A 15,969-nucleotide genomic window follows, 5' to 3' on the forward strand; every position below is an offset into this window, starting at 1 on the left:
CCCGAGTAAGTCACTTAATTGAACAAGTCATTTAATTTCCTCAAACTGTTAAATGAAAATAATGATAGCACCTACCTCCGAGAATTGTTGTAAGGATCCACTGAAATAATATTTTGCAAAGCATTTAACCCAGTGCCTGGCACATATTAGGAGCTTATTCCCTCTTCCTCCCTCTCTGATGCTAAGCTTGAATTTGCCACTTGGCAACTTTTATCCAGTCTTCCTCGTTCTCCCCTCCGGGGCCAAAGAGAATATATCGAATCCCTCTTCAAATGATGTCCCTTCAGATACCTGAAGACAGCTGTCATATCCCCCAATCTTATTTTTCCCACGTTAAACATGCCCGGTATCTTCAACCAATTTTCATTTGTGACGTACCTGAGAACCTTTACCACCCTTATTGCCTTTTCCTGGCAATTCAATCAATCAACATTAAGTGCCTACTATATGCCAGGCACTATTAATGTCTTTTTTAAATCATGGAGCCCAGAACTGAATATGGTACTGAAGAGGAAGTCTGATGATAAGGGCCAAGCACAGTGGAACTGTCACCTCCCTCTGTCCCTCAATGTAGCCCACGATGACATTCACTTTTTGGGCTGCTAGGTCACACTGCTGACTCATGTTTGGTTTGCAGTCCTTTAAAACCCACAGATATTTTTCAGAACTTCTACTATCTAGCCATGTCTCCCACCTTCTAGACTTAGGAAGTTGCTTCCTTCTAACTGGCTGGAAAACTGCATTTATCCCTGTTGGATTTCATCTTACTGATTTAAGCAAAATGCTCTTGCCCTCTTGCCGTGTCACCCACAGTGTTTAGCTGTCCCAACCCAGCTCTGTGTCATCTGCACATCTGAGGAGCATACCATCTGTAACCTTGATATGTCTTTAGATGGCAGTGAAGGCAAAGATAAAGGTATTTTTTTTTCTAGTCAACTCCTCCAAACAGCAAAGCTTTTCCTCCAATTAGCTTCTCTCTCTCTCTCTCTCTCTCTCTCTCTCTCTCTCTTTTTTTTTTGCTTTTTGGAGGGCAATTGGGGTTAAGTGACTTGCCCCAGGTCACATGGCTAGTTTTTTGTGTTAAGTGTCTGAGGCCGAATTTGAACTCAGGTCCTCCTGACTCCAGGGCTGGTGCCCTATTCACTGTACCACCTAGCCACCCTGTAATTAGCTTCTCTAAGAAATAAAGCTTTGTTTTGGTCAGCTCTTCCAAGATGCGTAGTGAAGATTCTCAGGACACCTTTTAGACCAAGCTTTAAGGACCTTCTCAGACTCATTCTGATACATGTTCTTGACCAGCCTTACTATTCCAAAACAGGTTATTTTATGAAGTGAATCACCCTTATCTTATGATGAGAAGCCAAAATCCTCATTTTCATTAGGCACAGCACAACTTATAGGCAATGTATATGGTGACTGTTGTTCCATTGAAAGCAGCTAGGTAAAGTGGATAGATTGCTGGGCTTGAAGTCAAGGAAGACTCATCTTCCGGAGTTCAAATCTGGCTTCAAACACTTACTAGTTGTATGACCTTGGATAAGTCATTTAACCTTGTTTGCCTAAGTTTCCTCAACTGTAAAAAAAAATGAGCTGGAGAAGGAAGAGGCAAACTCTCCCCAGGATCTTTGCCAAGAAAACCCTAAATAGGGTCATGAAGTGTTGGATGCAACTGAAATGACTGAACAGCAATGAAGTAGTGTCCCCTGATGGAATATAGTCTTTGAGAGCTCAGAGAGATTGTTTCATTTTGTTTATTTGTTTTTGTATCCACAGTGTCTTAGCATGGTGCCTTTCACATGCTAGGTACTTAATGCAGGCTTAGTGATTAAATGATTGAGATATTGATTCTTTGTAATAACTATAATACTATGCAGACAGAGAGCCACTGATTTAGGTCATCTGAAAAGGAATTGAGATATAATCTTATCTGATCCTCTCATTTTATGGAGGAGGGAACTTGAGTGACTTTCCTGAAGTAATAATTATAGCAGAGCAAGGCCAGGCCTAACTCAGACAAGTCCAGCAATTCAGCGATAGGGTCATAAGGTAATGAGATGCCGGTGGACCATGAAATGCAATAAAAGTGACTTTGCTAATAATAAAAGGGGAAAAAAGACATGGTTCTTAAGGTTAAACATGATAGTAATTCAGATAAAAAAAGCCACTCTCCTCTGTCTCTGCATTTACTATGGCAACCAAACACATTATGTCAGAGAAGTGTTCCAAACCTGGGAATGGGAAGTCTGCTAAAACCTGTCATTACCTCATAAATTGGGCCTTTTATCCTTTAAGTGGCAATGAAGCCAAACCAATGATCATCCCAAAAATGGCCTCCCTACCTTCTTTTTTTTTTTTTTTGCCTTTTTTTGGAGGGCAGTTGGGATTAAGTGACTTGCCCAAGGTCACACGGCTTGTTTTTGTGTTAAGTGTCTGAAGCCAGATTTGAACTCAGGTCCTCCTGACTCCAGGGCCGGTGCTCTATTCACTGCACTACCTAACTTCCCCCCTACCTTTTTAAAGGGAAACCAGCTCAATCTATATAAACTGACAGTCCTATTATTATACATTATATATTATCTTTCTCCAAGTGCTTTCAATTATTTGGTGATTGCCTCTAGTTTCCCATCTGATATTGCCCTAGGCCTGTCTCAAATGGGCATTAGTAATTGAAAGGAATTTTGCAATCAAAATGGAGCTGTGGAAATGCACGATAGCATTTGCTATGTGCCTGATATGAGCAGAGAACAGCTATAGTTCCTTTGAGTAATGATCGTCTTGAGTATGAGCAGCAGCAAGTTATGTATGCACAGCTCTGCCATTAACTTACAGTTAGGCAAGTCCCTTAAAACTGTCTTCACCTCAGTTTTCTCATCTGTAATATGGGATCGCTAATCGTTGTTGTCCTGCATACTTGAAGAGGACCAAAATGGCCTCACTGTGTTGTAGTCATTGTGTCTGACTGTGGCTGATCAGACAAACTCAGAAGACTCTACTGCAGGTCAGGCACAAATAGTCCGTATTCCAAATACTGAACTCATAGAGTGAGGATCCAATGAGAAAATGCATCGGAAACTATGTATTATATAGGAGTAGTTCTCATAAGAATTTCCCATGATCCATTCCTCGCCTTCAGTAGCACAAGGTCAGCCAGGTGTAGTGGATCAGAAGATCTGGGTTAGAGTTCTGCTTCAAATATTTACTAGCTCTTTGACCTCGGGGAAATTGCTTAACTTTTCTTCATCTGTAAAATAGTGATAATAAACAGTGCCTATTTCACAAATTTATTGTGAGGATCAAATGAGAAATGTATGTTTATGTAAATGTTTTCAAGCCTTGTAGATGTCTGAACTATTATCATTATTTAATTTTTGTGTTTCTGTTTTCACAATTTGGTTTCCACAATTACTAGGCGGTATTGGCCATATGCCTTTTATCTTATTTCTGAGTGTGAACTCTCTCCCTACTCTTTTTGGTTCATACCTGTGATTTTATCAATGTGGGGAATTCCCAGTATGGAAACTCCTTCCTTTCTCACAGATTGGCAAATTGTTTGTGATTTATGGTGCCAGAGAGTTGTTTGAGGCACTGAAAAGCTAGGTGACTTGCCTTTATTTCTAGAGCAGATATATGTCAGAGAACGTGTAAGAATCTCCAGTCTTCCTCACTCTAAACCCAGTCTTCTACGCCATATCCCCTGCTGCATCACATCTAACTCCTTACTTTAGGTAAATCCATATTTTTAGTAATGGGCTTACTAACTGGAAGTATTAGGGAAGATCAAACTAAATATATTACTGAAGAAGACTTTAGGAAACTGTCATTCTCTACATTAATCTTTTTCTCTCTCATGTTCTCTTTCAGGTGAAGGAAAAGTGGATTTTAATAAGTTTGTTAAAACTCTGATGAGTGACCCCTGGTTAGGCAAAAGAAAATGTAAGTAAAATCATACTTTCTTCTTCTTTGTAATCTTATTTCAAAATCAACACACATAATTGTAAAAGAATGTAAAGACATGTTCAAAAGTTACCTCAAGCAAAAAAAATCTCATTGATTACTTCTAAGATAATTTGACCCTGTTCCTTTTCAACTCTATTCCTTAATCCTGAAGCTCATTTCAAATTGTAAGAAATTAAAACCTGCACCTATTCACTCTCCTACCTCGTAGTCCAGAGGCAGGGAACCTGTGACCTGGAGGTTGCATGTGGCCCTCTAGGTCCTCAAGTGAGGCCCTTTGACTGATCCAAACCTATTGTTCTGTGAAGTTTGGATTCAGTCAGAGGGCCACACTTGAGGACGACCTAGGGGGCCACGTGTAGACTCGAGGCTGCAGGACCCCCACCTCTGCTAGCCATTCATGGTGAGGACAAGAGCAAAGGTAAAAGAGCAGGGGAGAAGAAGAGGGTATGTGGGAACAAGGTGTGCTCAGTGTTAATTGGTGGATGGACTGGGACCTGTTTCAATTTCTAGAATCTAATGCCATCTAGTGGGGGAAATGATCTGCTGTCTTCCAGTATTTGAAGGAAGGCCTGTAATGTAGAAGTGGGATAAAACTCACTTTGTTTGGCGTCAGACTGGAGAACTAGATTGAGTGCATAAAAGTTACAGGAAAGTAGGTTTTGGCTCAATATAAAGAAGAATTCCCCAACACTTTGAGTTGTCTGGAAATTGGAGGTGCTGTCTTTTGAGATGGAAAGTCCGTGATTGGAAGAAATCAAGGAGAGGCTAGACTATCAACCTGTCATGGATGTGGAGTCAGAGGATCTGGGTTCTAATCCTGCTTCTGTCCTAACTGTGGGCAAATCACTTAACTGCTCTGTGACTCAGTTTCCTCATCTCTTAAATGAGGTAGTTGATCTGATTGAACTAGGTTTCTTATTGTTCTATATCTATGACCCTGTGTTGTCAGGATTGATTGATCAGGTAGAGGCTGGCCTAGATGATCTTTACCAACGCCAGAATCCTATGACATTGATATGGATATGGATAGCATATTGATGGTATTGCTAGGACTTTCAACTCTTAGGCCTATCTCTAAATTATTCTACAACCAGGTTACAAGATTCATAATCTTCTGTGAGACAGATTTTTGAATAGTATTTAAAATGAGGTTAGTAAAATCTTCATACCACATCCTCCTTGCTCTTCCTGGCACATGACCTTTCATCTCCTAACTCCAAGCATTTTCATTTTCCCTGGCCTGGAATACAGGACAAATTAGGGATATTCTCAAAGGAAAGGCTCTTTCTCTCTCTGTCTCTGTCTCTGTTTCTCTTTCCACACACACACATATACAGATGTGTATACATGCATGTAAGTATGTACTGTGTATGTATATATTTGGATGCATGTGTATGTATGTGTGTGCATACTTTTGGCTCCTGTGCGTGCGTGTAGAGTTTGTACGCAGCCGTTTGCTCATTGTTTCCCCTGTTAGGCTGTGAGCTCCTCCAGGCAAAGGCCTGCTTTCTACCTTTCTATTTATCCCTGGAGCTTAACATGGCGTCTGGCCTATTAATGGTCATTTAATTATTGCTAGATGACTGACTAATTCAAAGATAGGAAACATTGTTAATCTGTGCTTGTATCTTTAAATGTAGTTGAGGGTATGACTTGTTATTTCCATTTCACAGATTGGGAAACCAAGGTTTGTAAAGTTTAACGGAATCAGGAAACCTTGGATTAAAAATATTGCCTTTGATATTTCCTAGCAATGTAACCTTGGGCAAATCATTTAACTTTTCTGTATCTCATTTTTCTCATTTGTAAAGTGAAGATGCATAAGGTATGAAAATCTTAGGGATAATTAATTACCTATTAATTACCTATTTCACAATTGTGTGTTGTGAGACTCAAAAGAGAAAATGTAGCTAAAGTGCTTTGCAGACATTAAAGTTCTATATAAGTGGCAGTTAATTATGATTATCTAGTTCTTATCTTTTTCAGTGGTTTTCCGATAGAAACAGTACCGGGATGAATCATTACCCCATTATTATTCTTTTATACTTAATATTCTGTGAACTGTTACACAAGAAGACAAGATAACTACCTTTCATGTTAAAATAAAAGTATTAGGATGTAAGCTCATCCTCCATAGTCTCATTGTAAGCATTCCTACCACAACTCTGGTTTAGTAGCAGACCAGATGACAGGGATGTTGCAGATCTTCTTCTGTTGCAGTATGATTTTGACCTTCTCTGTTAGGTCTCTATTTCAAAAGCTTTTTATTCTACATACCTTAGAGACTGTGAGGATTTAATATGGGTGATTAAAAAACTTTGTTCTTAAATTTTTATGGATCACTGTTATGCCTGAATGATTGTGGACAACAGTATGGTATGCAATGCTTCAATTCCAGTTAACTTTATTGGTTGAATTCTTCAGGGATCTTTTAATGTCCATATTTACAGAATGGAGATTTGTCATATCATGAGATACAGTGAGTTGGTGATGTATATAGTTCTAGCCACTAGGTCATATCTTGCTAGGTAGTTGGTAGATGCTAAATTATTATAGTTAGCTTTGATATATTACACACTCCCTACTATTCCCTTTCATAACCCAAATTGAATGATTAAGTCAGAGCTCTGTAAGGACATTCCTTCTATAATTTCTGGTGACAATGACCTGGCGCTTAATTACCATCATAATTCCTTCCCTTTCTACAAACAAATTTTCATGACCCAGTCATTTATTTAATGCTTTTTTGTTAACATATTGTTGGTTGAATTCATATGGATCTCATCCATGGAAGGCATTTTAATTCCATTCTTGGATCTTAGCCATTTGTTATTGGTCTTTACTGTTATTTGGTTCAGTGATATTTGCCTGTTTCAAAAGTGTTCCTCTTAATTTTTGTCCTGTTTATCATGTCCTCTAATAATATCTGTCAATTCTCTTCCTTCTTTGTGGAGAGGTACCCTTGGAGCTGAGGGTACTATTGAAAAAAACCCAACCAACCAACCAACCAAATCCAGTATGAAACCTTTGCTTTTAATTTTGTTATGATATAATATTGGTATATAATGAAAGTGTATTTGATCCAATTCATGTACACCAAAGCATTTCCAACATGTAGCATACCGGTATTTCTGACTTGTTTTGATGTTTCTTACCTCTGTGGTATCAGAACACTATATAATTCTTTTGTGTCAAACTGATCATAATTATAGTTTTGAGTAAGGCCAGCCTGCAAATCTATGTTGTCCTATCTGTTTCTTAGATTCATAAGGATAGTTTTTATCACTGACTGGGGTGCTAATCCAATTGATGGTTTTGTCAGAATCTAAATGACTAGTGTTGTTCAGGGTCTCATGGTGGTCTGAGAGAATACAGTCTCTGACCTACATCTTCACAACATGGATGATAGGTTGGGCTTCGAGGGTGATGTTATCATCATCATCATCAAACTTATTTTCATCCTTTCTAAAGGGGTGCAGATTAAAATAATCTTGGGACAACTCTCTATTCTGCTCGATTATTCTTTTACATTTAATGTTCTATGGGCTATTGCACAGGTGGATAAAGTAATTGCTTTTTGTAGTTTAATAAAAGCATTATAAGCTTAGCCTCTGTAGGCTCATTGTAAGTATTTTCAGTACAACTTCAGTAGCAGGCAGACCAATAGTGTTATTGTTCTTATCATTATTTTCCCCCAAATGGCACATTTATTGCCCTCTGAGAAAGGGACCATTTGTAAAGCTGGACTGTCGGTGAACAAGTCAGATCTATATAGCTTGGTTAAAGTGGGCCTGAGATCTACTTTAGGCACTCCATTATTTTGAGGCCGTCTTAACCATGAGTGGAGCAGGATGGGTATTCCTGCATTCTTCTTTTTTTTTTTCTTTAAGCAATCGGGGTTAAGTAACTTGCTCAAGGTTACACGGCCAGTTATTTCTGGGTGTGGTGCTGAGTGTCTGAGCCCGGGATTCGATCTCCAGGTCCTCCCAACACTGGAGCCCGTACTCTTACTCACTGAGCCACCTGGCCACCCCATCCTGCATTCTTAATACATATAAATATACCATTGAGACACATTTAACTAGACAGGCTGGTGTTATTTCAGACACAGACTGATACAGAGTGATAGCTGGTTTATCTCAAGTTCTACTAATTGGCAAGGCATTTATGTATATCTGTGATACATTGGTTACAGTAATGGCCTTGCACTACTAAAATTCCTGAAATGCCTTCTGAGTAATTTAAAAAAGGATAAAATTCTTCTCAGTATAATCTTAATATTATTCATTAGAGCCTATTTATTTGAAAAATGGTACTTTAGAATAAAGTGATAACTCTAAAGAAAAATTTTACCTAATAGAAATATTCTATCTGCTGATGATGACTGATAAAAATTAAATGTATTAAGTTCTTGGATCAACACAATATAAATGAATCATTTTCCTCCCTCTAAATTACAGCAATAAAAGAAAATCTTAAAAAAGTGGAGACATTTAAGGGCAACAAGGTTTCAGCGCACAATTTGTGGGACACTTTGCACATATTAGACCCTGATTTGACGGAAGAAGAATTCCAAAAGGCACTGAAGGCAGTGCCAAAAGATGGTTGGTATTTTAAATATGAAGTCAATTAGTAAACTCTTAGCAGGTGACTACTATATCCTTGTGTAGATTACCATGAGCGAAAGAGGAGAGCCAGGGACCAGAATTCCAAAGACCTTTCTCCTCTTGGCAGACTCAGGGCTAGATTCTATAAAGTAGGGTCACCTTATAACCTAACTCAGTGGAAAGAGCTAGAAATACCCTGACAAGGAAGACCCCTTTTTTTTGGAGAGCCTTCCTGTTAACTGTCCAGCTTCTCCCCTCCCACAAACCTAAGAAGTTAATATGCAAGCCAAAATCAGAAGTGAGACAATGAGAAGTCAATGCCAGGTACACACCATGGTGCAGTGAATAGTGATGGAGGTAAAGTCAGAAGTCCTGAGTTCAAATATTGTCTCAAGTGTCTGATGATGGGCAGGGGTCTAAGCCTCATCTTTCTCAGCCTTAGTTTCCTCATCTGTAAAATGGGGTTAATAATATCACCTACCTCACAGGTTGTTGTGAGGAATAAATGAGATAAATAAAGCACTTTGTGAACATTGCAGCACTATGTAAATAATAACTATTATTATTTCCCTAATAAATATGACTCTCATTGTTTCTGACCTTCTCCAAGTTAGGTTGATTTAGTTCTCTGGTGTTCCTAACTTTAGCTTGAAATTTCTTTCCTTATCATCTGTGTTCCTGATATCCCTATCTATTTACAATCCCAGTCTGGTAACCTGACTCCATCTTTAATCAGAGGAACACAGCATGGAGGGGATCTGAGCCCTTTCTCCTGATGAAATGTGGAATGAAGGAGATAAAATATTCAGAATAATGACTGATGTTTTTGAATGGACAAGTAATGGACTTAAACAGGTTCAATGAATCAAGAACAGAAATAGAATCAGAGAACCTGAAGCCAGAAACAATCTCTAAAGATCATCTGATCTAACCTCCCTAAGTTCTTCAGATAGATGAAAAGCCATTAAACCAAAACTGATGATTGTTTCTCTTATTTAAGAAATAGATAGAGTTAAAGATCACCATTATGCATATAATTAATTAAACATATGGAAATAAGGAATAAAATATACATATGTTCTTTGTACTTAACGAAATGAATTTAGCATAACAAGCAAGCAAAGAAGATGCTTTCATTCTATATTTCTTTCCAGGTATGTCTGAAGTTGTATCTTTTTTCTTCCTTCCATTTTTCCCTTTTCCTCCTCCTGCTTATTCTCCTTCCCTTTGCCTATTCTATTTTCTTTCCATCTCCCTTTGTTTTTTCCCCTCTTCTTTTCCTTTTTTTCAAAAATATATTTGTCAGTATGAATACAGTTCTGGTTTTGATGATTTCACTTTCTATCACTTCATATAGGTCTTTCCATATTTACTCATTTGCTTTACATTCATTAATTTTAATGATCATAATATACAATATAAAATTTAACTGATGTACAATATTTGGGCAGATAGGGGTTCCCCTCATTTTTCTATTATAAAATAAGTAGCTATGGATAATATATATTCTTACAAATAGTCTTTTTTTTTCCTAATGTTACTTTGGAATAAATCCTCGAAGTAGAAACTGTTGACTCAAAAGATATGGAAATTGCCTGGCACATAGTAGGGCTTGTCGACTTATTGATTTCTCTGTGACTCTTATGGCATATTGCCACATTGTTCTCCAAAATGTTTCTACCAGTTATAGTCCTATCAGTGTTATTTTAAGAGTGCCTACAGTCTACCCACAATAACTTTTTATTTTCAGTTTTTGCCATTCTAATGGGAGATACCTTAAAATTGTTTTGATTTGCATTCCCCTGATTATTAGGGATTTTTTATTTCTTCTTAAAGATGATTGAAGCAAGGAAATTTCATAGCTTCCCTTACCCAAAGAGCTAAAACTCTTCTATCCAGGAGACTTCTAAGATGATCACAAGTCATTCTAGGACTCATGGCTTTCTGTGAGCTAGTCTTCTAAACCTCACTCCAAAATTATAGTTCAGTTTGGTTGGAGAATGAATGTTTTATTACTTATTCTCAAATGACATATTTTGGTATCAGTAATCCTGCAAAAACAGATAATATATAAAAAGTGCTTTGCAAACATTGACATTATATAAATGTTAGTTATTATTAGTAGTTGTATTCTTTGGTCACATAACATTTGAAAAAAGTAATCTGTTTTTACCAATTTATTTGCTCACTAATGACATAGAAACCAGTATAATAATGTATAATGTCTTCTTCATCATATCCTGATCTTTATTTACCAAGACTAACATGTTCGAAATATTTTGTGTCTAAAATATTTTATCTTGCAGAAAATGAAAATGTAGATTTTGATGAGTTCTGTCAGGCTCTAGATGATGCAAGAAAACAAGCACAGGAGAAGATAGGTAAGAAATGGATTAACTGTGATTGCTACAAATTCACTTTTACTGTTTAGAAATGTGGCATTATGGAGCAAACATTCTCAGTAAACTCATGTTAGGAATGCAAATGAATATAGGACAGCAGAATATATGCTTGGCTAATGGTTGAAGTCTTGACATGGAATCTAAGGGCTTTTTTTACATTGAAAATGAGAAACTCCTTTCCCCAGAAAAGCTATGTATTTAGGACTGAATTAATTTAGAGAACAGCAGCTCACATGGATACCCTTTTCTAATCCCAGAACTTCAGCTGTTGGCTTTCTGATTTCCCTAGGGGTGAAGACCCTCTATGTATTCATGAGTCTTAAAATTAGGACCCTATCCCGTGGCTCAGAATTTGGTATTAGGAGTTTTCCCATAATCTTTAGAACTTCTTCTTTAAGGAGCCCATTCCTTATACCGGTTTCTTTAAGAGTAAGAGTTGTTTGCAAAGTACTGGAATAGTCAACTGTGAATTTCTACTTTCCTGTTTTTACATTACAAGAAAGCATAATCTTAGGCAAAAGGACCTCACAAAAGGCTACTAGTTTCATAGAAATAAAGCTACAAATGGTCAGTTGGCTAAAGCAGGAATGTACAGATGTTTAGTTTGGAGAAGAAAAGATTTAGTTCGGGTACAACAGCCTTCCCCAGATATTTGGTCCTCATGTTGAAGGTGGGATTAGATTTGTTTTTCTTGGCCATAGGGAGCAAAACTAAGAATAATGGATGGAAGTTTCAAAGGCTGACATACACAATATGATGGAAAATCTCTCTTACAATTAAAGCTGCTATTAGAATATTAGAATGGAAAAACATTGGTTTCTCCTCCCTGGAGTTTTTCAAGCAGATTCTGGCTGAGCTTTTATCAGGGATGCTGCAGAGGGGTTTTAAAATTGAATAGTTTGAACTGAGTGATCTCTTGAAATCTCTTCCAACTCCTAAAAGTCTTCAGTTCTGCTAAAGTGTAGTTGTGCTAAATGTATTGAGGGACATTGTCATTAATGCACAAGGTTAATTGATCATATTGGGTTGGGAAACAAAAAATAATACCCTGAAGGAATGGCTATGATCTATGATCCTATAATTCAAGTCAGGCAGCTTTTCATAGGGTAAAAAGGAAAGGTCTGGAATTTGGGCTATTGCTGGAAGGAGAACAAGTCTGGGTGAGTGTCAGAAGTGTGGAGGTTATGAGGGAATGATGGAACTTGTCAGTCTGGGGTCATCTGGAAGGGACTATCTAAAACCAGAAGTTTAGAACAGGGCATCCCAAAAAGTGATAGAAATGCTGAAGAAGGAAATAGGAGGTTCCAAAACTTCTCTTACTAAGCCATTTTTCCCAGGACCAACTTCATTAACATGCCTTAAGCATATTTTTAGACAATTTAAACACTACCAGAATAACATAGGGAGTTATAGAGCCAAACATCCTTCAAGGTCATGTGGATTGTATACTGATGGCCAAGTCTAAGACATTTCATTTGCATCTGAAGTTATGTCAAGGCTTAGGTAAGTTGTTTACTTGAGGGTGTCTTTAGGTCTTGTGTTATATGCTTTTGACTATTCACAAGAGCTCTTAGTTTAGGTTTGAATTAAATCTGTTTCTTTTTGGAAGAGTCAGAGCTAACAAAGGCTTTGATCTTATTACATTGACAGAATGAGAATTTACTACTATTTTTTTTTTATCACCAGAGGAAACGTTGGTAGAGCCCTGGTAATAAATAAGCATGGGTTCCTGAATATGACATTGCTGCGAATAAACTCATGGCTAGTTTGATCTTCTTGCACAGGCTTCTCCTCTCCCTCCTTCCTTCCTTCTTGGCTACAGAATGTGGTAATTAGACACTTATCAGCCCAGTAGTATGAGAAACACCCTCCCCCCTTTCTTTAAAGTAAATTTTAAGTAACTATACCAAGTAATTTCCATTTGTTTGCTTCTAGTGCCATATGAGAAAATTTTTGCCTCAAATATTATCAAAGATGACAAGGTAGCCAAGAAGGACCTGGGTTATGTCTTGAAGAGTATGGGAATTATTTTGCCTCCAGAGCAGTTGGAAAAATTACTTGTATCTACAGGTGAGTATTTTATTTTTATAATTTATGATTTAGTTTTATTGATGCATTTAATTTTCATATCACTAATCCCCTGATATAAGCCTCACCTTATTTCTTTCCCAGCATTGAAAACTCTTGTGACAGAGACATTTAAACAAAAACCACTTATACAGTGACCTTGTCTGACAGTGTATGAAGCATTCTGCTCCTACAGTCCTGCACCTCTCTGTTGAGAGGAGGAGGTGTTGTGGTCTAGGGGTGCTAGGAATCTCAAAATGCAAGAGTACAGGGTGGGGATCTGCCTCCAGAGAATTCTACCACTCAAGCCTTCTTTTAGTCCAAGTAGCAAGTTTATTATGATACTTTGGGTATTTGATCTTTGGTGTTGGCGAGATTCCCAGTGAGCATGCACTATTTGTGAACCAATACAAGTGGGCCAGACTCTTAAGGAATCTGTGCAATGACAAGGTAAGATTGAGATTTTATACAAAGAAGCTATGGGAAGATCTGGATGGGATTAAGGAGTGCTAAGCACCCTGAGATAGGACCAGGTGCAGACAATGAAGGAGTTAAGTGACATGAGAGCCCCAGTGAAAGGGCAGTTAAAAGGATTATTGAATGGGATGCACTGAGTGCCTCCATCGAACACCAGAGATTTGGGTTCAGCAGCTTTGGGTCCAGGTCCCAAAGACATGATCTTTTCCTTTTAGGAGTTCATCATTAGCACCCCATTAGAGGGAGTTGTCTTCCATTTATTATCCTTTCCCCAAGACGAACATTGGTTATTATAATTAGAGTTTGGCTTCCTTTAGTATTCTTTTGATTTACATGATTGGAATCACTGTGCATAATGTCTTTCTGGTTCTACTTGCTTTGTATTGATTTATATAGTTGTTTCCTTATTTCTCTCTGAATCCCCATAATCCTCATTTTTTAGTAATGGGGAATGGAACTGGACCTGAGATTTTATTGATCTAGGGAACTTCTAGGTAAGGGAGCTTCCCTTATCAAAGCAGGTTAGGATTTTCTCTGGAATTTATAGTCTTAGAGGGCTCTCTGAAATATTGAGGGTTCAAGTGACTTGCCCACACAGCCAATATGAAACAGAGGCAAGTTGTGAGCCCAGCCAGCCCATCAATATATCCGTAATTTTTAACTTACCTCTCTAGAGGTTTGGGGGAATTTCCCAAAGTGATATGAGTGATATGAGGGCTTCTCTTTTAGATGAGCTGAGTTATATCACTCCTAATGTATATCCTTTTGTATATTATCTGACATGTTCTAATCTGTGTAACTCCTCTGATTTCTGCTAGCTATCTTCTTGGATAAATAGGTTTACTTACTATTCATTATTTGTGATAATTTTTTTTTGTGCTAGCATTTGGTAGCTTTTGGTAGGAGGGAACTAAGCTTTTGGCTATAAGCTTGGGGTACCCCTTTCTCTTTAAGGAATAATGACAAGAAAAGTGATTTGAACATAAAAATAATAATTCACCTAAACTTGTAATATTTCATTAAAAAGGAAGGAGTATACTAATCTTATTACCACAGGCTTGGTCCCTTCCTACTGTGTGAGATGAAAGAGTTTAGAGTCTGAGTCTGAGATCAGAAAAGGTCTTTATTCTTTCTTGTGAGGAGGGACTCTTCCCCTGTCACTCAAATGGTGTCTGCCTGGGAGAGAGCAACAGGTAGAAGCAAGCCCATGGTTATATAACCTTCTAATGCAGAAACCCAACCCTTAACTGGCCTTCACTCTCATTGGTGGGGAGGCCTCCTACAACCTAAGCTTGGGAATCTATCTTGGAGATAAAGGACATGGAAACATAGGGTGTCCAATGTAAGGCCAGAAAAGCAGTTTTGTCCTTATTTGGCATATCTTGTGCTGAGGTGGCACTGGGGAGGGTCTCCATTGCTTTACATCCCAGATTCCTGTAAGGTCAGGTGACCTCTAAACTTAGGCCTAGTAGATGCTGAAGCCACTCTAGATTTAATTTTTCAGAATAGGGAAACTTCACTTCAAATTATCCCCCACACTACAAAATGCTAGTTCCACAAAATACCATAACAAATAGTAAATAGCAAGTAAACCCATTTACCCAATGAGAAAAATGATTATTTCTCTCTTGTATTAATAACTAATTATTGAATCAGGACCAAGGATTTTTCCCTTTTCTTCTTCATCTAGAAATCAATCAGTATGGGAAAATCTCTCTCAAAGACTTTCCCCATACTAAAGATCTAGATCAAAAACAGTGAAAGAAATTCTAAGTTTAGGCTAATGGATGAATTCCTGCTCATTGTATTTACTTTGTTAGGTCTGGGAAAATGTGGCTTCTCCCTTTTGTCAGGTGATACATAGAAATTGATGTCTCCTTGACTAAGACATAGGTGATCCAAGTCACGTACCCCGAAGACCTTCATTTTAATGGAACCCATCTTCCATTATAATATTTGTTCTCTTTTATTGCTTGTTGAACGGTCAGAGTTAATTTTCAAGGTGCATCCCTTTTTCAAAAGACTTTATAAATCTCAAAGGTTCAACAAGTTCTGTCCCTTGGCTACTGAGACTACTGAGCCTGATTTTATTTACTGCTTTCTAGATGTAGTTGATAAAACTGATTTTTATTTACCCAGAAACTCTGTCTCTTGGAACTTTTTAAAACATCATACCAATCAGATAAAAAACAAGTTAGAAAGAATATAAAGATTATATACCAGACCATACACAGAGTGAATCCACTAGGAGTGATACATCTTATATCAGTTGAGGGAAAATTTTCTCAAGGGAGAAAAACCTGGAAATCAGGGATGTGTTAGTTGAGGAGCTGGATTTCTCCTCCATGTTGTCATCCAAAGTTTGTTGTTCTTCTCTCTGGTTTCCCCCTAAAGAGAATCTAGAACAACATTTATCTATCTATCTATCTATCTATCTATCTATCTATCTATCTATCTAT

At 37.7% G+C, this 15,969-nt stretch overlaps 1 protein-coding gene across 1 annotated transcript in view; it reads left to right on the forward strand.

The window, feature by feature from the left end:
- Positions 1–15,969, forward strand: part of LOC138152762 (EF-hand calcium-binding domain-containing protein 13-like) — a 70,336-nt gene that overhangs the window by 35,102 nt on the left and 19,265 nt on the right. The window contains exons 10-13 of the mRNA XM_069076849.1: positions 3,862–3,933; positions 8,418–8,561; positions 10,871–10,945; positions 12,902–13,036. Of these exons, the coding sequence (XP_068932950.1) occupies positions 3,862–3,933; positions 8,418–8,561; positions 10,871–10,945; positions 12,902–13,036 (426 nt within the window). The remainder of the gene's footprint in view (positions 1–3,861; positions 3,934–8,417; positions 8,562–10,870; positions 10,946–12,901; positions 13,037–15,969) is intronic.

Source organism: Petaurus breviceps, unplaced genomic scaffold (assembly GCF_028583685.1).
Source record: "Petaurus breviceps papuanus isolate PSGF00001 unplaced genomic scaffold, PetGlider_PUasm1.0 90925, whole genome shotgun sequence".
Classification (NCBI taxonomy): domain Eukaryota; kingdom Metazoa; phylum Chordata; class Mammalia; order Diprotodontia; family Petauridae; genus Petaurus; species Petaurus breviceps.